At 33.0% G+C, this 22,731-nt stretch overlaps 2 protein-coding genes across 4 annotated transcripts; both read right to left on the reverse strand.

Moving 5' to 3' along the window:
* Nucleotides 1-1,639: 1,639 nt before the first annotated feature.
* Nucleotides 1,640-5,048, reverse strand: LOC111395113 (G-type lectin S-receptor-like serine/threonine-protein kinase At4g27290). Its single transcript, XM_023021123.1, has 5 exons — nucleotides 4,402-5,048; nucleotides 3,744-4,357; nucleotides 3,300-3,547; nucleotides 2,451-2,661; nucleotides 1,640-2,101 (listed from the first exon to the last, which is right to left on the reverse strand). Exons 1-5 carry the CDS (start codon nucleotides 5,016-5,018, stop codon nucleotides 1,863-1,865), a joined length of 1,929 nt encoding a protein of 642 aa, XP_022876891.1. The 5' UTR covers nucleotides 5,019-5,048; the 3' UTR covers nucleotides 1,640-1,862.
* Nucleotides 5,049-17,188: 12,140 nt separating this feature from the next.
* On the reverse strand, nucleotides 17,189-21,654 carry LOC111395724 (G-type lectin S-receptor-like serine/threonine-protein kinase At4g27290). 3 transcript variants are annotated; one of them, XM_023021859.1, is made up of 7 exons: nucleotides 19,946-21,645; nucleotides 19,676-19,807; nucleotides 19,426-19,544; nucleotides 18,574-18,784; nucleotides 17,991-18,228; nucleotides 17,761-17,911; nucleotides 17,189-17,663 (listed from the first exon to the last, which is right to left on the reverse strand). In XM_023021859.1, exons 1-7 carry the CDS (start codon nucleotides 21,225-21,227, stop codon nucleotides 17,370-17,372), a joined length of 2,427 nt encoding a protein of 808 aa, XP_022877627.1. In that variant the 5' UTR covers nucleotides 21,228-21,645; the 3' UTR covers nucleotides 17,189-17,369. The 3 variants fall into 3 exon arrangements, with proteins under 3 accessions (XP_022877627.1, XP_022877629.1, XP_022877628.1); XM_023021860.1 differs by lacking the exon at nucleotides 17,189-17,663 and having other exon boundaries at nucleotides 17,772-17,911; nucleotides 18,088-18,228; nucleotides 19,946-21,654; XM_023021861.1 differs by lacking the exons at nucleotides 18,574-18,784; nucleotides 19,426-19,544; nucleotides 19,676-19,807; nucleotides 19,946-21,645 and having other exon boundaries at nucleotides 18,088-18,176.
* Nucleotides 21,655-22,731: the final 1,077 nt, after the last annotated feature.

Raw genomic sequence — 22,731 nt, forward strand, 5'->3', positions numbered from 1 at the left:
TTCTTTATTGAGAATAATTTATTTTGTTCATTTACTAATACATTCTTATTTAATTTGCTTAGTTATAATCAATTTTTCCCACTTAATCTAAAAAATATAAATAATGGTAGATTAGGAAAATTTTTGGCAAAAATTGCTTTTCCAATAACATTAGATAAGATTTCTTAATCCATTTGAAAAACAAAACAGGCCCATATAAATGGGATGGAGGGAATACAATGTTAAATCTTAATTATTATTTAAAATATGCTTTATTTAAAAATAGGATACCAGGTAATTTCCACTATCAAATGACATTTATTAGGCCATATATTCAATAATTTAAACAAGCGTGACAAATAAGTGGAAATCCAAAATTTGATCGTGGAGCAATGTAACCAGTAAGATTAATTTAATGTATTCGATCTGAAAATAAATTCATTATACTATATGTAAAAATAAATAAAATCCAAAGCTAAAGAGAAGTATCGTGAAAAGGAATCTTATGCTTTTCTTTCGGAGTAAATATTTTAATTTCACAAAATTTAGATATAGTACGCATCTCTTCAAGAGATTAGACAGCATAATGTTCTTTTAAAATTGTGCTTTTTCAAGAACAATAAATCCAATATTTTCTAAATTAAATTATATTCTTCTAAATATTTATGTAGCATTACTTTAAGGACATCTTATTCTTTTAAAATATTAAAATATTTATATATGAATATGATATTCCTTTTGAATATTGATATTTACAAAATGTATGCTTTTTAAGAAAAATAGTATAATGTGTGAGACAGATGCTAATGTTGATGATTGCTTTGCATGAGGACTACTTATAATATTCTTGATGTAATTGTAATGCAAAATGAATTAGGAAATTTTAGTATTTTACTATAAAATTTAAGATAATTATTTAAAAACAAATGAAAAAATTTTAGGGACGAAATGTATTGATGTCACTGATACTTTCACTTTTATTTTTCAAACAACATTTAAAAGATAGTGAGAAAATTACAACCATCGCTAAATCCATCGTTAATGTAGCATCATGCTTTGCTGAACTTACTAGTCAAATACAAGTGTCTTAAAGTCTCCATGATAAGTATGTACTTCAAATTTCTCAAACTAAATTTAAGGATTAGAAACTGATTCTACAATACTGAATTTTCAATACACAACATTGTGTTAGAAAAATCCCAAAATGGAGTTGAGGGGAAATATGTTCACGAGTTAATTAGTCAAGCACCAAAATAATATACGTTCATCGTGCTTCCAGTTGTGTAATGGTTACTTCATTGAATGAGGAGCTAGTTGTACTTTTAACTACAAATACATCTCTTTCTGTGAAAAATCCAGGTTGATTTGCTGGAGGCAATATAACTTCATTGTCCAACATTGCAACCACTGAAGCCATGCTTGGTCTATCATCTGGACATTGTTGCACACACAAAAGGCCCACATGGATTAATCGAAGTACTTCGGATGGATTAGCCAAGTCCAGTAGAAAAGGATCAATAAGTTCCAATGACCTTCCTCCCTTATAAAGTGTCCATGCCTGTATAAATATAACCATGTCAACCTACCCTGTCACCAGGTTCAGTGCAAAAATAATAAACGTAGATAAATGTTAACATATTTAAGACAAAAACTACATGTCAAAGAAGGTTGAGGTGTTGATCTTCACGGGAAAACCCACTATTTCTCTTGCCACTCACAATTTCCAGCACAAGAACACCAAAGCTAAACACATCTGATTTTGCTGAGAACCGACCATGCACTGCATATTCTGGTGACATGTAGCCGCTGTGTGAAAGTATTAGTTATATTATATTCTGACAAATGGAAGTATACAAAATATATGTTGTATTTTGAGTTTCTTACTATGTTCCAACCACTCGACTTGTCTTAACTTCAATTTCATTCTCTCGAAAACATTTAGCAATTCCAAAGTCTGATATTTTAGGTTTCATGTCGGTATCTAGCAATATGTTACTAGCTTTGAGGTCTCTATGGATAATTCTCAACTGGGAATCTTGATGAATATACATAAGTGCCCTAGCAACTCCGTTAACAACTTTGAGGCGCTTGGGCCAATCAAGTAATTTACTTCTTGTTTCATCTGCCAAAAAATTTTGCTAGTGTCAGTATACCATATCCAGCTTTACAAAGCTTGGACATCAGAAAATTGAATCCAAAATATGTTGTCAGCTGTGTCGAAAAATATATTGCAGAACTATACATGTTTAATACCGAATCAACATCACTTTCACATATTTATGCAATCACCTTGGATTCAATTTTTGACTAGAATGAATTTTCTATTCACTGCATGTGTTTTTATGATACTACTTACCACATAACAGTGACTTAAAAATATTAAATATTTATTATGGCTACATATTAAATTAATTCTCCAAAAAAATTTTACGTAATTTTGTGCTGACTGTACTAGAGTTAGAATTACTCACCAAATAAAAAAAAGTCCAGGCTTTTGTTGGGCATGTATTCATAAATCAACATCTTTTCCTCTCCTTGAATGCAGTATCCTAGAAGTTTCACAAGATTTCGATGCTGAAGTTTGGCAATACAGATAACTTCATTCTTGAATTCAATAATTCCTTGCGTGGAAGTTTTTGACAACCTTTTCACGGCAATCTCTTGCCCGTTTTCCAGCACTCCCTGAAATCATAAATTGTGCATTTGTAAAAGGATTACTTTATGAACTTGAATTAGTGCAGGCTTCCATTCTGTTTCTATTTATCTTTTACTCTGTTTTAACTTTTCTCCTAGGCAATAATAGATGCCATAACGATTGAGTTTAGGGACTCCCTTTTCTTATAAATGAGAACTGAGAATTTGAAATTCGCTACATATATGCGTATGAAGCTCAATTTGCGGAAGGAAAATGTTAAAAATCTTTTAGAAGTTCCAAGAGAAGACCACTTCTTTTCAGGTCTACCCGACATGGAGCAATTCTAATTTTTCAGAAGACATTGATCATCTTCTGCAAAAATTCTTTGAAAATATAAAAATAAGAAATATTATTTTGATGCACATAATGTATAGGCTTAAGAATTAAGGGTTATTTATGGTTCTAAATCCTCATTTCCGTAGATGATTTCACTTTGGGGCATCTCCTCTCAAATAAAGTTCACTAGTCATATCATTCTTCCAAAACTCCAGCATCTGTTCACAGATTAATAGGATAATATCAGGATTGCAAGCAATATTACTATCTAGAGACATCTATAACGTGTTTCTCTGATTTGCTCAAAAGTAATGTCTGAAAACTACATATAGATTTAGCATATATTTACCTTATAAACAGGCCCATATCCACCTTGTCCAAGCTTGTTGTTGGTTGAAAAGTTATTGGTAGCTCTTGAAACTGTAGATAAGTCGAACAATGGCAGTTCAAAGTCTTTGTTTTGGCCTCCTATTATCCCATTTGCGTAGTTTTTCTTCCTTTTCCAGTAATATAACATCAAGCAGAGGCCTAGCAGAACCATTCCCATCAATGAAGTCATACTCGAAATCAATATTTTTCTTCTCGTTCCTTTTGAATCTGCAAACAAGTTTTATCCAAAGAAAATAGATAGTCTTTTATAATAGGCACAATTTGGAAGTCACACAAAAGGTATACGTAATATTTTACTAGCTCATAAATTTTTTTGCCTACTGATGTAATGATAACAAAATAAGGTCTTTCTAAGTGAAGTAAGTATTAATGCTGACGTATTAATTGATATTCATATTCTTACCCAACTCAGAAGAAGCCATTCTAATGTAAATATCTTGTCCATCTACAGATAGATCTCTAATGTCATTCAATTCTTCAGACCAAAACAAGCATCCACTTCCCTTTATGCTGATATCTAATTGTGTGTATGCTACACAAGAGCAATTCTTTAAACACTTTACTTTGCATTCTTCAAGTGTCATATTCTTGTTAACCCAAGAATATCGTGAGTCTGGCATTTTAACTCCAGAATACTTCAAAAATACATCACCCTTTTCGCAATTCAAAGGTGTTCTTCGAATGCACCCATTTGACCAATCTGACCTAACCCAACCTTCTGGATCCTTCGGCACAAATCTATCGAGACATCCACATACAGGAGAATTTGCTATTTTGCAAATACCATAAGCACCACATAATTTATAAGTATCACAATAATCTGATGGTATATTCAGGTAAAGGACCCAGTCTTGGATACGATGGACCCATATCCAGCGCTGTGTGACACCATTCAGACTCAAAGTAACTCTTGAAATAACTGATCTGTCAATAGCTTCTTCCCTATATAATGTCTTGTTCTCATCCGTGATAAATTCAAAGGTGTATGTTGGATCCAGCCTTGAATTTGGTATCCCACTAAAGCGAAGACCATTCCAGGGTCCCATTCTGCACAGAATTACATTACCTCTTTTTCCTGTGGATATCCCGTTGGATCTATGTAATATTTATAATCTCCTGGAGCTGGATCATTATTGTTCATCCACGATGTTAGGTAGTTCTGGATACCTGTTGCAGAGTTCCAACCAAAATTCATGTCTGGCAGAAATGTATCGGTTAAATAATCAAAACTTTGCCAGAGAAAATTCTCTGGACGATCATCATTTGCTTCTCTAACGACAAGGTTTCCCGAGTCCAACAATTGCAAAACTGGAGTCTTAGCAACCCTTGATGTATTGGAAGACCATATGATGTTACCAGTGTCATTCTGAAGAACCAACACACCTGGCTCGAGGACCTTCAAGATGCCTGATGTATTCGTTACCGGAATTTCTCTATTAGCTACCCAAACTGCTTTGAAAATAGTTACGTTGGTGTACCATATTCCCACATACCGATTATTTGTGTTATTTGGGCTGAAAAATCCCAGTTCAAATCTCCCCCCAGATGAAACCAGGGTGTCGCCATCTCTGAGGATCTGAGTTGTACTGATGGTATCAATTGCAGTGCAAATCTTTATGACGGACAGTAAGGATGATAGGAGAAGAAGTAAGCATGCAACTTTAATTGATTTCATCATGTTTAATCTCTATCCTTGGTCTTGACTTTGTATCTTCAGCACTCAATGCAGGGGATTCAAACAGGAAGAAACAACATTCCCAGTTATTTATCATCTATTGTCTTAAAATTCGACACCGCTCGTTAACCCGACTTGCATGGGCTCTAGATGATTGAAATTTCATCATTTGATTCCACAATGTCAGGCTGCTAATGAAAAGTAAACTTTTCAATTGATTCCATAATTTAGTCAATATTTGACATAAGATAGTCACTTTTTACACCTATTTTGTAAGCGCAAACGGCTATTATTCTTATTGAACTAGTGCTTTCTTTAAGCGCAAACGGAATTTATTTATTACTGGTAGTCTTGTTGTTTCTACTGTTTTCAGATATAAGTCAGGTGGGAAAAGAGCAAGAAATTGTACTTCAATCATGCTTCATGTGAAGTTGCCAAGAAAAGACGTTCCTCCTTCCTAATGAATATTTATAGCAAACATTCCAAATGCTACTGAATCTAATATAATTGGTCACTGTTACATCGTTGATTAGGCCTATGAATGTTATTCGACGCAAACATGTAGACTAATCTTATTTTGCGGATAATCTATTATTTGATTTCAGTGGTCCAAGCTGACGGTGGGTCTGTTGAAGTTAAACATCCATGCAGCAGTTAGGGTGGAGACGGGGATTGTTGGGAATGGTGTTACGAGATCATAAAGGAATTGTGCGGTCTGCTCTTTACGAGACCTTGACTCTTCGTAAAAAATAAACTATCATGAATAAATTATATTCAAAATTTAACATTTATGGAAATACAGAATTTGGACTTACTCGAAAACTAATTTAGGAGATGGTGACCCGAATTATGTTTGGTCTGATTAAAAAAGGTAGCGGTACTATGACATGCCCAGGCTTGAATCACCCTAGTGGATTAGGAACGTGATGTACGCCGACGATAGATGCTGACTAGAATCCACCACCAAGGCTAACTATGACTTACTACAAAATATGCGCCAAAATCAAATGCTATGAAAAATATAATGAGATGGGCCCAAATTATTTACTTTATGCCTCGTCAATATGAGTTTATAATACTCAACATGTCATGTGGCTCTCATTCCGAAATCATTAGGCTCTTCCAGCTAAAAGAATCAATTGCTACCTGTAAGAAAATTTCGAAAAAATATATGAGTTTATAACTCAGTAAGTGGAAGAGTTCGAAAATAATTATACTTTTTTCTTTAAATATTTTTATCAAACATTCAGTTCATATCCTTTAATATTCACATGATAGACTCATACAATTATAGCAAAAAGTAAGTCATTCTTATAACATTGTGAATATCATCTCATAATCACGATATAGTCATCAGCTGATATCTATACCATCATCTCATCACATCACATGTGATCCACAAAAAATGTACCCTCTGACTAAAATCTGTAATCCGCCCTTCGGGCTAAGAACTTTCGTCACGGGCTTTTGGCGACACGACACGTCCCGAATCACCCTAGTGGACTCGAAACGTGACATGCGTCGATAATAGATGCTGACTAGATGTTAAATCTATCACCAAGACTGACTATGAGTTATTTAAAAAATGCAACAAAATCAAATGGTTATGTAAAATATAATGCGTGGGTCCAAATTATTTACTTCGTGCTTCATCAATATGAATTATAACACTCAACATGTCGTGTGACTCTCACTCCGAAATCATTAGGCTCTTCCAGCTAAAAAGAATCAATTTTCCACTTGTAGATAAATTACAGAAAAATATATGAGTTGATAGCTCAGTGAGTGGAGAAGTTCGAAAATAATTATACTTTTTTATTTATACATTTTTATCGAAAATCAAATTCATATCATTTAATAATTCACAAACTACCATGATGTAGTTATAGCCAAAAAGTGAAATATTCATGTAAGGTCATAAAAATATCATCTTAAAATCATGATATAACATCAGCTGATAACCATGTTATAATCTCATCACATCAAACGTGCTGAAAAATCCACCAAATATGTACCCTCTGACTGAAATATGTAATCCGCTTCTCGAGTTAAGAACTTTCGCCACGAGCCTTTGGCCCCTCCGTGAACGAAAGCCGGTCTCAAAGACCTCTCATAATCAATTCTAGAGCACTGCTAAGACTCCTCTGTGAACTATATGTACACGATCAAGACCAATATCAGGTCAAGACTCTCCGTGTAGGATAGAACACAGCTAAGGCCCATTTGTGAATTAGAAGAAGTATATAATCATGGGTACTTTTCTGACCGATCTCAATATTGCATGTCTCACATACCAAACAAATCTCAATATCACATGTCTTACATAGCAAGTCGCAAATATGCCATAAATAATTTTCGATATTCCACATATATCATAATAAAAGAGATTTCCATAATAATCATATAATTTGAACGCATAATTACACATATTTTGATAATATACTTAATTTATAAATATTTTAAAAATATTTATATTTTTCCACTCATAGTATAATGTTCGCAAAATCAACCCGATTGGTAAGCTGTTCTGATATCAGTATCGTCGCCTGAAATACGATATAATTTTTAAATAAACAATTAATTATTTTAAATAATTTCAATAATTAAATAGGCGATACCCAAATTTAATCATTTCACGTTTGAGCGATTTCTACAATCTCTTTAATCACTAAAACTAGTTTTTCTTTCATCTTACTCAATTTCATAGTTCATTACACTTAACCCCTTCAATAAAATTGAATTTAATCTAACAATCTAACAACTATAAAATCAAACATAACTTCATAATAATTAACTTTTTACTTACCTTTCAAAATTGAGAAATTCAAGCCTAATAATATAGACAACTTAATTCCTAACACGTTGGTAATTTTTTTCTTCTTCTTTTTCCTTTCTCTTTTTTCTTCCTCTTCCTCTTTCTCTTTTTCTCTTTCGTTCTCCTCTGCATCGTTTCTTTGTGTGTGTAAAATGGATTGATATAGATTTATAATGAATTTGTTTGGGTTTTCCACCGCCCGCCACTTTTGTCTTATCTTTTTTTTTTTTTTTTGTATGACACGGTCAATTCTAGAATACGGTCAAGACCCCTTCATCTCCAATCCAAGACCCCTTAGTGTAGTATAGAACACGGCCAAGGCTCCTCAGTGCACTAGAAGAAATATATAATCACGGGTGCTTTTCTGGCCGATCTCAAAATCATACCTTATGTTCCAATTGACAATGTACCATATACAATCTTTAAAATCCATATGCATCAAATAAAAGATATTTCCATAATAACCATATAATTCAAACACATAATTGCATATAATTGCACATTCTTTAACAATATACTTAATTTATAAATACTTTAAAAATATTTATATTTTTTCACTCACAATACTATGTTCGCAAAATCAATCCGGTTGGTAAGCTGTTCTAATGTCAATATCATCGCCTAAAATACGATATAATTTTTAAATAAATAAATAATTATTTTAAATAATTTCAATAATTAAATAAGCGATACCCAAACTTAATCATTTCATGTTTAATTGGTTTCTACAGTCTATTTAATCACTAAAACTAGTTTTTCTTTCATTTTACTCAATTTGTAGTTTAGTATACTTAACCCCTTCAATAAAATTTAATTTAATCTAACAATCTACCAACTATAAAATCAAACATAATTTGACAATAAGAAACTTTTTACTTACTTTTCAAAATTGAGGAATTCAAGCCTAATAATATAGACCACTTAATTCCTAACACGTTGGCAAAAATTTTCTATTTTCTATTTTCTTCTTCTTCTTCTTCATTTTTTTTTTAAAGTATGGCATGATATGTTTGACTCTCTTTTATATATATACATATTTAATATTTAAGGTATTACAAAACTTACCTCCTTCAAAGAATTTCGTCCTCGAAATTCAATTGGCTAAGATTTGCACATATAAATATGTAGAGAACACATTTGATTATCACTTGCCATAATGCTTCTTCTATTGAATGATTTCTCCCACGAACTTTTAGTCCCAAAATTTAATCTTTCTTATCATACTTTTAATAACTTCCTACGAGTCAATATTTGATATTCTCATCATTTTTTTTTTCCAAAACCTTAGGAAAATTCAATTATTTTTCCAATTTGATGTTCAAAATAATACTTTTCATGTTCTCCAAATCTTCATCTTATGTCCTAATTTAAACTATTCTCTAATCAAACTCTTTTCAATAACAATGGTTACATATTAAGATCGAACAACATTCTTTCGCCCATTTCGTCATATGTTCTTAGAATATTTCAATAGTATATATAACCTCAATTATAGTCACTTGTGTCTAGCTCTTATATGTCAATTCCATGAAAATAAATAATTATCCAAGTCTCCTTTAATTAACCAACCATAGTTGATAGTCTTTCTTTTGAACTTGTCTTCATAGTGTCTAACATTCTATCAAAAGAAGATGCACAATGTAATTTAATTATATAATTTCTTACAACTAACCAAAGATAAATACTCCAATTCCACCATGCAATTAACAATATCGTCTAAATGTAATTTTATAAATATATCCTATGAATTGTCTATATCATTTAAAAAGAATCTTTGTACCACCAAAATTGCACATGTTAATTTTTCAATCTCAGTAAATTCCAGCTTTACCATTCTCTACTCCTTTTTATTTCTCAATTCACATAAACATACCTAAATACACATACCCATTTAATTATATTTTTTAAGCAAAAAATAACCACATAATCAGTAATCATGATGAAGTTCATCCCTATTATTCTCACATTCCTTATAATCAAATAACTCATAAATAATCGAAATAATTGGAATTATCGTTAATTTCTTCGATGCCTAAAATACACGATAACGTATTGTTATCTATCAATCCATAAATCATCATTTTGTCTTCCACAATTTCTTATCATATAGCATAAATATAAACCATTATGATTTCTATTATCATCCCATATAAGTGGCCACAAATCACCACAAAATTTTGATAACACTAATGACCATTTGGCTCCAAAATAATTAAAATTCCACGCTGATTGTAAAATTTATAACTTCAAATGTCCATCAAAATCTGTTCAAATCTTACTAGATTACGTACACACATAGTTCCAACCCAACAACTAATAACATTTCCAACCATAATATCATTGCAACTATCATACTTACATACTAGTTTTTCCTAGATCTGTTAAAAATATCTTTCTATCATTTTTGGTTCTATGCATTTGAGCTAGAGAGCCTGTGATTTCTGTTACCACGATATGTAATTATATCCACTAAACATGCATGAACCATAAAAATTTTCAAAACCATGCTCTGATACTACTTTGACACGCCCCGTCTCGAATCACCTTAGTGGACTAGGAACGTGACGTGTGCCGATGATAGATGCTGACTAAATGTCAGATCTACCACCAAGGCTGACTATGACTTACTACAAAATATACGCCAAAATCCAATGCTATGAAAAATATAATGAGATGGGCCCAAATTATTTACTTTATGCCTCATCAATATGAGTTTATAATACTCAACATGTCGTATGACTCTCATTCCGAATCATTATGCTCTTCCAACTAAAAGAATCAATTGCTACCTGTAAGAAGATTTCAAAAAATATGAGTTTATAGCTCAGTGAGTGGAAGAGTTCGAAAATAATTATACTTTCTCCTTTAAACATTTTTACCAAACATTCAGTTCATATCCTTTAATATTCACATGATAGACTCATATAATTATAGCAAAAAGTAAGTCATTCTTATAACACTGTGAATATCATCTCATAATCACGATATAGTTATCAGCTGATATCTATACCATCATCTCATCACATCACATGTGATCCACAAAAAATGTACCCTCTCACTAAAATCTGTAATCCGCCCCTTGTGCTAAGAACTTTCGCCATGGGCCATTGGCCCCTTCGTGAACGAAAATCTGTCTCAAAGACCTGTCATAATCAATTCTAGAACACGGTCAAGACTCCTCAGTGAACTATATGTACACGGTCGAGACCCCTTCATCCCCGGTCCAAGAACCCTCAGTGTAGTATAGAACACGACCAAGGCCTTTCAGTGAACTAGAATAAATATATAATCACGAGTGCTTTTCTGGTCGATCTCAAAATCATACCTCATATTCCAATTCACAATGTACCGTATACAATCTTTAAAATCCACATGTATCATAATAAAAAATATTTCCATAATAACCATATAATTCAAACACATAATTGCATATAATTGCACATACTTTAACAATATACTTAATTTATAAATACTATAAAAATATTTATATTTTTTCACTCACAATACTATGTTCGCAAAATCAACTCGGTTGGTAAGCTGTTCTGATATCAGTATCGTCGCCTGAAATACGATATAATTTTTAAATAAACAATTAATTATTTTAAATAATTTCAATAATTGAATAGACGATACCCAAACATAATTATTTCACGTTTAAGCGATTTCTAAAATCTCTTAAATCACTAAAACTAGTTTTTCTTTCATCTTACTCAATTTCGTTGTTTATTATAGTTAACCCCTTCAATAAAATTGAATTTAGTCTAACAATCTAACAACTATAAAATCAAATATAATTTGACAATAAGAAACTTTTTACTTACATTTCAAAATTGAGGAATTCAAGCCTAAATGTAGATCACTTAATTCCTACCACATTAGCAAAAAAATTCTATTTTTTTCCCTTCTTCTTCTTCCCTCTTTTTTTTTTTTTTTTCTCTCTCTCTCCATTTTTGTTCTCTGCTTCCAGTGTATACATAAAAATGGGTTTGAATTATATATATATATATATATAATTTTTTTGTCTTTTTGTATCTCTCTCCTTTTTTTTCTTTTTTTTCTTTTTAAGTATGGCATGATATGTTTGACTCTCTTTTATATATATACATATTTTATATTTAAGGTATTACATACTATATATATGATGAAACTAATTATGAGAAACTTTTAGGGTTTTGTTATATTTTTTGGATTAACCGTCCAAAGCCCTCATCTCTTTTGCTCATCTTTGATATAGTGGACTTTCTCCTCTACCTATATTTTTCTGTCTATGACGTAAATCTGTGTTCTTGCATTACAACAAAAATAGCATTTTGCAACGTTCAAAAAATGTTGACGAATACATTTTGCAATGTTCGGATGTATGTTGCAAACCTTGGTATTACCATATAGTTGAAGGATATAACAACATGTTTTGAATGTTGCCAATAATATTTTTGCAAGGTTTTTTAGTGTTGCCAACAACATTTTTGCAATGTTTTTCTAGTGTTGCCAATAACCATTTTGCGACTTTTTTTAGTGTTGCCAAATGATCAAAGATACAAAATCACGATAAAGTTTATATGATCAATTTGTTCAAACCAAACCCATCTAATTTCTCTTCTAAAATTATTCTCCATTACCTAGGTTTAAAAAAATCATTCAATGGACAAGTCCCCCTTCATTGTTTCTTAATTTTGACACTAGAAGTCCATTGATCTTTATCTTACGGCTTTGAAATCGACTTCAGTAGGTGGCATGACACCTTGTGCTCTCCTGAAGAAGATAAAGGAGCTAGCAATTGCAAATTTTCAGGCTCAATGTGCTTGAAGGTAAGTCACCTGATTTTTTTAAAATACTTCATATCTTATACCTCAATGATTTGAATAGTTAAATTAACAATAAACCATCCAGTTGGTAAACCTAATGATCTTCCAAAATCAAATGGTTTTTTGTAGCATATCTAGAGATGGCAATTTGAACCGTCAAAATCGAAAGCCGCGGTTAACCAAACCGAATGGGGCGAAAAAATCGAACCGATGGTGCAATGGGGCGGATATGGTTTTTATTTTAATGAACTGGTTTGTGGCGGTGCGGGTATGGTATTTATACCGTCGAACCGAAATCGAACCGATTACCTGCTAAAAAAAAAACAATTGAATTGATTATTGGGATTTACACTACTTTTCTATCTAGTCCAAAACAAAATCCCCCCCCCCCCATTACATCTACATGACTCAGCCGGCCAACCCACTTATCATTACCCCATAATAATAGCATTAGTATGACAGTATATAAATGCAAACTCTACTCTTCACAAACCACAAACTCATGCATGACTCCTTTTATTGTTAATTTTTTTCTATTGTGTGTAAAAAAATTTACTTCATCATACTCTAGAGCTTGTGCAACGTTTAACGAGAAGGAAGCTAACGAAGAGGTAAATTTTTTTATTTAAATCTTAGTTAAGACCATTTTGGAATAGATAGTATCGTTGTATTCTCTACTTATATTTCTTATTTACTATATAGAAATCAACTTTGAGAGTTGATCTATGCTAGTAAGACTTGTGGGGAAGAATGAATCAAGTAACTTCGATGTACAATAATTAAGAATGAAGAAAAAGTTTGGTATTGTTATATTTATAATATTGTTTGTTAAATTTGTATTTTACAATTGAAAATTGGGATAATGTTTGCATTTTCATTTGGAATATTGTTTGATAATGTTTACATTTTCGTTTAGAATATTGTGTTTTTGTTTTCATTGACTTTTTTCATAAATTGTTTTATATCAATTTGATGGATGAATCTATAAAAAATAATTTATTTTCGTGGTTATTAACTGAATTGAACCGTACCGAACCGAAATACGAACCGATCGAACCGATTTACATGGTTATGGTGCGGTTATGATTTTGGCCGAACCGACCCATAACCGAACCGTTGCCAATCCTAGCATATCTGTTGTACACATAAGACTCCGAAATTCCACCTCTACCTTAATAATATATAAATAAGCTCAGTGTTTCAATCCATAGTTAGTTCTTTTATGAGTAGCTAATACTTGATCATGAAGAAGATGTTGTTTAATTGATCTCAGTTTTCCCTTCAAATCATACTAGCAATAACATAAATAAAATCATCATGAAACTTTATATCATAAGATAAAAATTCAGCTCCATCTTCAACCGCATTAACTTATACAATCATATGCATCCTTCTTTTATAGAAGAAAATAACAAAAATATAAAGGCTGAAGATGAAAATAAGAGAGTTTAATATGCATTTGTTTCTCATTTTTGTAAAAATGAGAATGAAAAATATAGCCGTTATAAACTCCACACAAAAAATAGAAATTCAAATTTGATGATTTGATGTGATGGATAATAAATTTTTCATTTTAATGGGAAAGAATGGGAAAACGAGGGCTTAAACTTTTTATAATGTTCGTCATGAGCTAAATTTGATATTATGAGCATTCAGCATTACTACAGAACACCAGTATGCATGTATGGAAGTTAAAGTTAGAAATTAGAGACATAATTTTACCATTAGAAACTCAGTACATTTGGCAATTCTAGATCCTGTATCTATAATCCAAATGCAATATGATTACGTACAAAATACAAATCAAGATAGTCAAGTTGCAAATCTTCTGATGTTCCACTTAAATGGTATCGTAAGTGTGTGGATAAAAAAGTGGTTTTATAAAGTGTTTATAAACACTTTCCAAACGTACTCTAAATTTGTCCCCATAAGAAATGGCCCATGGACACCCAATAGGAGTACAAATCACCCCCTAAGAGTAAGCCAATAAACTGATGCATATAAATTCCATCAAATACAATGTAAATAGTATTTGCTTTCACAATATTGTTAGCGTACTTCATGACTATCGATAATGCAATACCATTGCATTAACATCAAAATAGATTTAGAGAAAGCTTACCATAGATGGAAATGGGCATTCTTGAAGTCAGTTCTTAAGGAGGTTGGTCTTCCTAATACATGGGTTAAACTTATAATGTTCATGGAAAAATCCACTTCCTTTGCAACTTTATGCAATTGAGAGTGTCTTCTTTATTACAATCCAACCGGGGGAATACGTCAACGTGACCCTCTCTCACCTTACTTATTTGTATTGTGCTTTGAGAAGCTGTCTAATTTGATTAATAATGAAGTCAAAAAATGAAGATGGAAACCTTTCATGATTACTCGGCATGGACCTGCTCCTACGCCTGTCTATTTTACGGATGATTTAATGTTATTTGGAGTTGCCACTCAGAAACAGATATAGGTGATGATGAATGTGATGAAATAATTTTGTGATGCCTCAGGAGAAAAGGTAAGCCTTAGCAAATCAAGGCTTCTAGTGTTTTCAAATATATCCCATGATCAAGCAATGAGACTGAGCAACTTTTGTCCTAAACGAGGACTTTGGAAAATATTTGGGAGCACCTATGATTCATGGTCGAATCACCAAGAAGATATATGGAGATATCATCAGCAAAATTCAAAGATGCCTATTAGCATGGGAGAACAAAAGTCTATCCATGGTAGGTAGACCGACTCTTATGCATTCGGTACTTTCTACAATGCCAAGTTATTTGATGCAGACAACTTATCTGCTGGACCATGCTGTTGATGAAATAGACAACCTAATTCGCAAATTCGTTTGGGGAGAGATGAATGGGATTAGAAAGCTCCACATAGCGAATTGGGAAAAGATTTTCTTGCCTGAGGAAAATGGAGGTTTGAACATGAAGGACACTAGGAAAACAAATCTTGCTTATTTGGCAAAGCTAGGATGGCTTATTATGAATGACTCTGATAGTCTTTGGGTTGAAGTTTTGAAAGCCAAATATATGAAATGAACGGACTTTCTTTCGATTAGTTTGAGAAGTGTTTCATCTTACACTTGGGAGAAGCATCTTGAAGGGCAGGGATGTCCTCAAAAAGGGTTTGGGAATGATGTGTCCTATGGGAAAAAATACAACATTTTGGTTGGATCATTGGCTTTCTTGTAGTACCCTACTATCCTATGCTTTACAGGCCATTACTAATATTGAAGCGGAGCTATCTATTGCAGATTATTTTTTGGAGGATGGTAGTTGGGACTTTGCTACTTTATCCAATGATTTACCAGAGGAAAATATTTTAATGTTAGCAGCTAAATAGATCCAGCCTCACAGCACCACGGATGATTCAATTTTTTGGTTGATAATTCATGATGGTCAATTTTCGATAAAGTTAGCCTATGAATTGCAGATCCCAACTCCTTCTTCCAATAAGGATTGGGGTAAGATTTGATCCTTAAAGTGTCCTATTAAGTTGAAGTTGTTCCTTTGGAAAATCATGCATGAAACTATTCCTTCAAAATCATTCCTAGCAGCTCTGCACTTATCAGTTACTGAAACTTGCCATAGATGCTCTAGTGGCAAAGAAGATATCCTGCATGCTTTGAGAGATTGCTAACAATTGAAGGATATTTGGTGTAGGATACTACCTAGCAACAGAGTAATTTCTTTATATTGCCTTTGAATGCTTGGCTAATGATAAATATCACTAGTAGTGCAAATTTATATGGTGTTCCTTGGTCCATTATATTTATGTTTACCATCTTGCTATTATGGTATTGGCGCAATTTTTATATTCATGAGGACAACTTTTAGTGGCCACTTAGCCTGACAAAAATTATAATGGGGAGGGCTAAGGAAGCATGGGATGTGATGGGAAAGTTTCAAACAAGTCTCAGGTTTGAAGCCCTTATTTGTTGGACTAGACCTCATGTACATTTTGTGAAGGTTAATGTGGATGGAAGTGCAAGAGGTCAACCAGGTCAAGAAGCTGCTGGAGGTGTCTTAAGGGATGATGGTGGTTCATGGATTAATGGTTTTACTTTTAGAGTTGGAATATCGTGCATCTTAGCATCACAGCTTTGGGGTGATTTATCATGGTCTCCTACTTTGTTGGGAGCAGGGATATATATTGGTTGAGCTGGAGTCAGATTCTCTAGTTGCGATTGAAAAGATCAATCATCATACCATTCGGTTAGATCCTCATTTACATTTGATCGATGCGATTGAAGACCTTCAAAACCGTAATTGGGTCTGCACCATAAGACATATTCATGGGGAGGCTAACTACTGCGTGGATTGGATGGCCACTCATTTCGAACATTTAAGCTTAGGCGTACATATTGTTAGTTCTCCTCTATGTGATTTATCTTCTTATTTACTAGTTGATGCTGTTGATATAGCTTGGCCAAGATTTATGTAATTTGAGACTCCTTCATTCCATAGTATAAAAAAACAAAAACAAAAGAAGAAGAAAGATAATAAGCTAGAGCCCAATCATTCAAAACTCTGAAGTAACAGAAGTGTCTAAAAGTCTCCATGATAAGTATATACTTCAAATTTCTTCAACTAAATTTAAGGATCAGAAATTGATTCTACAATATTGAATTCTCAATACGCAACATTGTGTTACAAAAATCCCAAAATGGAGTTGGGGGGAAATATGTTCACGAGTTAAATAGTCGAGCACCAAAATAATAAACGTTCATCGTGCTTCCAACTGTGTAATGGTTACTTCATTGGATGAGGAGCTAGTTGTACTTTTAACTACAAATACATCTCTTTCTGTGAAAAAACCAGGTTGATTTGCTGGAGGCAACATAACTTCATTGTCCAACATTGCAACCACTGAAGCCATGCTTGGTCTATCATCTGGACATTGTTGCACACACAAAAGGCCCACATGGATTAATCGAAGCACTTCAGATGGATTAGCGAACTCAAGTAGAAAAGGGTCAATAAGTTCCAATGACCTTTCTTCCTTATAAAGTGTCCACGCCTGTATAAATTTAACCATGTCAACCTACTCTGTCTCCAGGTTTATCACAAAAACAATAAACATAGATAAATGTTAAAATATTTAAGACAGAAATTACATGTCCAAGAAGGTTGAGGTGCTGATTTTCACGGAAAAACCCACTATTTCTCTTTCCACTCACAATCTCCAGCACAAGAACGCCAAAGCTAAATACATCTGACTTTATTGAGAATCGACCATGCACTGCATATTCTGGTGACATGTAACCACTGTGTGGAAGTATTAGTTAGAATATATAGTGAAAAATGGAAGTATACTAAATATATGTTGTGTCTTTGAGTTTCTTACTATGTTCCAACCACTCGACTTGTCTTATCTTCAGTTTCATTTTCTCGAAAACTTTTAGCAATTCCAAAGTCAGATATTTTAGGTTTCATGTCGGTACCTAGCAATATGTTGCTAGCTTTGAGGTCTCTATGGATAATTCTCAACTGGGAATCTTGATGAATATATATAAGTCCCCTAGCAACTCCATTAACAACTTTGAGGCGCTTGGGCCAATCAAGTAATTTACTTCTTGTTTCATCTGCCAAAGAATTTTGCTAATGTCAGTATACCATATCCAGTTTTACAAAGCTTGGACATCAGAAATTGATTCCAAAATCTGTTATCAGCTGTGTCGTGGAAAATATATTGCAGAATTATACACGTGTAATATACTGAAAGAACTTCACTTTCACATATTCATGCAATCACCTTGGATTCGATTTTTGACTAGAATGAATTTTCTATTCACTGCATGTGTTTTTATGATACTTACCATATAACAGTGACTTAAACATATTAAATATTTATTATGGCTACATATTAAATTAATTCTCCAAAATTGAGGTAATTTTGTGCTGACTGTACTAGAGTTAGAAATACTCACCAAATAAAAACAAGTCCAGGCTTTTGTTGGGCATGTATTCATAAATCAACATCTTTTCCTCTCCTTGAATGCAGCATCCTAGAAGTTTCACAAGATTACGATGCTGAAGTTTGGCGATACAGATAACTTCATTCTTGAATTCAATAATTCCTTGCATGGAAGTTTTTGACAACCTTTTCACAGCAATCTCTTCCCCGTTTTCCAGCATTCCCTAAAATAATAAATTGTACATTTGAAAAAGGATTCACTTTATGAACTTGAATTAGTGCAGGCTTCCTTTTGTTTCTATTATCTTTTACTCTCCTTTAACTTTTCTCCTAGGCTATCATAGATGCCATAATGATTGAATTTGGGGACTCCTTCTCATTTAAAATGGGAACTGGGAACTTGAACTTTGCTACATATATGTGTATGAAGCTTAATTTGCGGAAGGAAAACTTTAAAAATCTTTTAGAAGTTCCAAGAAAAGACCACTTCTTTTCAGGTCTACACAATATGGAGCAAGTCTAGTTTTTCAGAAGACATTGATCATCTTCTGCAAAATTTCTTTGAAATAAGAAAATAAGAACGATTAATATTATTTTGATGGACAAAGTGTCGATGGCATAAGAACTAAGCGTTATTCATGGTTCTAAGTCCACATTTCAGTGTATGATTTCACTTTGGGGGCATCTCATCTCAAATAAAGTTCACTAGTCATATCATTCTTCTAAAACTCTACCAGCTGTTCACTGTTAAATAGGATATCATCAGGATTGCATACAATATCATTAAAGAAACATCTACAAGGTTTTGCTCTAATTTGCTCAAAAGTAATGTCAGAAACCACATACAGATTTAGCATATATTCACCTTATAAACAGGCCCATATCCTCCTTGTCCAAGCTTGTTGTTGGTTGAAAAGTTATTGGTGGCTTTTGAAACTGTAGACAAGTCGAACAATGGCAGTTCAAAGTCTTTGTTTTGGCCACCTGAAAATTGAATGGTTTGAGGATATAATTTAGCAGATAGAAGTTGAAAAGTGAAATTGTTGCCCAGTAAAATATGTTTGACTATGTTTTTGTTAATTAGTCTTCATCGTTAAATAACACAGGTTGCTCACCTCCTATTCTCCCATTTGCATAGTTTTTCTTCCTTTTCCAGTAATACAACATCAAGCTGAGGCCTAGCAGAACCATTCCCATCAATGAAGTCATACTAGAAATCAATATTTTTCTTCTCGATCCTTTCGAATCTGCAAACGAGTTTTATCCAAAGCAAATAGATAGTCTTTATGATAGGCACAATTTGAAACTCACACAAAAGGTATACATAAAATTTTTTCTAATTGAAGTATTAATACTGAAGTATCGATTGATATTAATATTCTTACCCCACTCAGAAGAAGCCATTCTAATGTAAATATCTTGTCCATCTACAGATAGATCTCTGATGTCAATCAAGTCTCCCGACCAAAACAAGCATCCGCTTCCCTCTATGTTGATATTTAATTGTGTATATGCTATACAAGAGCAATTCTTTAAACACTTTACTTTGCATTCTTCAAGTGTCATATTCTTGTTAACCCAAGAATATCGTGAGTCTGGCATTTTAACCCCAGAATACTTCAAAAATACATCACCCTTTTCGCAATTCAAAGGTGTTCTTCGAATGCACCCATTTGACCAATCTGACCTAACCCAACCTTCTGGATCCTTTGGCACAAATCTGTCGAGACATCCACATACAGGAGAATTTGCTATTTTGCAAATACCATAAGCACCACATAATTTATAAGTATCACAATAATCAGATGGTATATTCAGGTAAAGGACCCAGTCTTGGATACGATGGACCCATATCCAGCGCTGTGTGACACCATTCAGACTCAAAGTAACTCTTGAAATAACTGATCTGTCAATAGGTTCTTCCCTATAGAATGTCTTGTTCTCATCCGAGATAAATTCAAAGGTGTATGTTGGATCCTGCCTTGAATTTGGTATCCCACTAAAGCGAAGACCATTCCAGGGTCCCATTCTGCACAGAATTACGTTACCTCTTTTTAAGATGTTCTGTGGATATCCCGTCAGATCCATGTAATATGTATAATCTCCTGGAGCTGGATCATTATTGTTCGTCCACGATGTTAGGTAGTTCTGTATACCTGTTGCAGAGTTCCCACCAAAATTCATGTCTGGCAGAAATGTATCGGTTAAATAATCAAAACTTTGCCAGAGAAAATTCTCTGGACGATCATCATTTGCTTCTCTAACGACAAGGTTTCCTGAGTCCAACAATTGCAAAACTGGAGTCTTAGCAACCCTTGATGTATTGGAAGACCATATGATGTTACTAGTGTCATTCTGAAGAACCAACACACCTGGCTCGAGGACCTTCAAGATGCCTGATGTACTCGTTACCGGAATTTCTCTGTTAGCTACCCAAACTGCTTTGAAAATAGTTACGTTGGTGTACCATATTCCCACATACCGATTATTTGTGTTATCTGGGCTGAAAAATCCCAGTTCAAATCTCCCCCCAGATGAAACCAGGGTGTCGCCATCTCTGAGGATCTGAGTTGTACTGATGATATCAATTGCAGTGCAAAACTTTAGGATGGACGGTAAGGATGATAGGAGAAGAAGAAAGCATGCAACTTCAATTGATTTCATCATGTTTAATCTCTATCTTTTGTCTTGACCTTGTATCTTCAGCTCTCGATGCAGGGGATTCAAACAGGAAGAAAACAATATTCCCAGTTGTTCATTATCTACTGTCTCAAAATTCTACACGGCTCGTTAACCTGACTTGCATGGGCTCTAGATGATTAAAATTTCATCATTTGGTTCCACAATGTCAGGCTGCTAATGAAAAGTAAACTTTTCAATTGATTCCATAATATATTCAATATTTGACATAAGATAGTCACTTTTTACACCTATTTTGTAAGCGCAAACGGCTATGCTTGACCTAAAACAATATATTATTCTTATTGAACTAGTGCTTTCTTTAAGTTATCAATAATAGCGGAATTTATTTATTACTGGTATTGACTTGTTGTTTCTACTGTTTTCAGATATAAATCAGGTGGGAAAGAGCAAGAAATTGTACTTCAATCATGCTTCATGTGAAGTTGCCAAGAAAAGACGTTCCTCCTTCCTAATGAATATTTATAGCAAATATTCCAAATGCAACAGAATTTAGGTAGTGTTTGATTGGAACCAATTGCATAGAAAATGGAACAAATTTTTCATCTTTTACTCAATTAATGGTGTTTGATACCATTTATTTTCCATAAAATTGGTTTTTTGCTTTTGTTGCCACATGGACATTTTCCATCTAATTGAGTGAGAATTCATTTTCCTGGTTACTGTAGTGTTTTTTTAATTTTTTTCGTTTTTTTTTGTTGGTAATGAAGACAAATTCTAAGAATTATTGTAAAAAAATATTTTCCTTTAATTGACAATTTTCATGTAAAATAAAGCCAAACGAACATAAAAAGATAGATGATTTTCTTGAAATTTTTATTTTTTTGTTTTGTTTTGGCAATGGAAACAAATTTTATCCTCAATACCAGTAAATTCTATCCCTTTAATTGACAATTTTCATGTAAAACAAAGTCAAACGGACATCAAAAAATACTTTAATTTAAACATTTTCCACGTGAAAAATTATACCGATCAAACACAATAATTTACAATTTTCAGGAAAATAATTTCCCATCAATTCAATTCCCTGGAATTCGTTTTCTTTCCACCCAAATTTCACCTTTGTAATCAAACGGACTCTTAATATAATTGGTCACTGTTACATCGTTGATTAGGTCTATGAATGTTATTCGACGCAAACATGTAGACTAGTCTTATTAAAGGAATTGTGAGGTCTGGTCTTTATAAGACCTTGACTCTTCGTAAAAAATAAACTATCATGAATAAATTATATTCAAAACTTAACATTTATGTTCCACACAGAATTTGGACTTACTTGAAAACTAATTTAGGAGAACATTGTTAGAGTATGGTGACCCGAATTATGTTTGGTCTGATTAAAAAAGGTGGCGGTACTATATATATGATGAAACTAAGGCTCTGTTTGGCACCAATTTTTATCAAAATGCATTTTTCTCTCTCTTCTTTTCAACCACACATTCTTTATTAAAATAATATTACACGTAAATCA

The sequence above is a fragment of the Olea europaea genome, chromosome 6 (genome assembly GCF_002742605.1).
Source record: "Olea europaea var. sylvestris chromosome 6, O_europaea_v1, whole genome shotgun sequence".
NCBI classification, from domain to species: domain Eukaryota; kingdom Viridiplantae; phylum Streptophyta; class Magnoliopsida; order Lamiales; family Oleaceae; genus Olea; species Olea europaea.

What these genes read in the sequence shown, in the direction of transcription:
- LOC111395113 (XM_023021123.1), bottom strand. Translation starts at nt 5,018, where the DNA reads ATGATGAAATCAATTAAAGTTGCATGCTTACTTCTTCTCCTATCATCC. An exon ending in GATATGGGCCTGTTTATAAG is followed by an intron (nt 2,662 to 3,299) that starts GTAAATATATGC and finishes TTATGATTTCAG; the next exon opens with GGAGTGCTGGAAAACGGGCA. An exon ending in CCTGGACTTTTTTTTATTTG is followed by an intron (nt 2,102 to 2,450) that starts GTGAGTAATTCT and finishes ATTTTTTGGCAG; the next exon opens with ATGAAACAAGAAGTAAATTA.
- LOC111395724 (XM_023021859.1), bottom strand. Translation starts at nt 21,227, where the DNA reads ATGATGAAATCAATTGAAGTTGCATGCTTTCTTCTTCTCCTATCATCC. An exon ending in TGCAAATGGGAGAATAGGAG is followed by an intron (nt 19,545 to 19,675) that starts GTGAGCAACCTG and finishes TTCAATTTTCAG; the next exon opens with GTGGCCAAAACAAAGACTTT. An exon ending in CCTGGACTTGTTTTTATTTG is followed by an intron (nt 18,229 to 18,573) that starts GTGAGTATTTCT and finishes ATTCTTTGGCAG; the next exon opens with ATGAAACAAGAAGTAAATTA.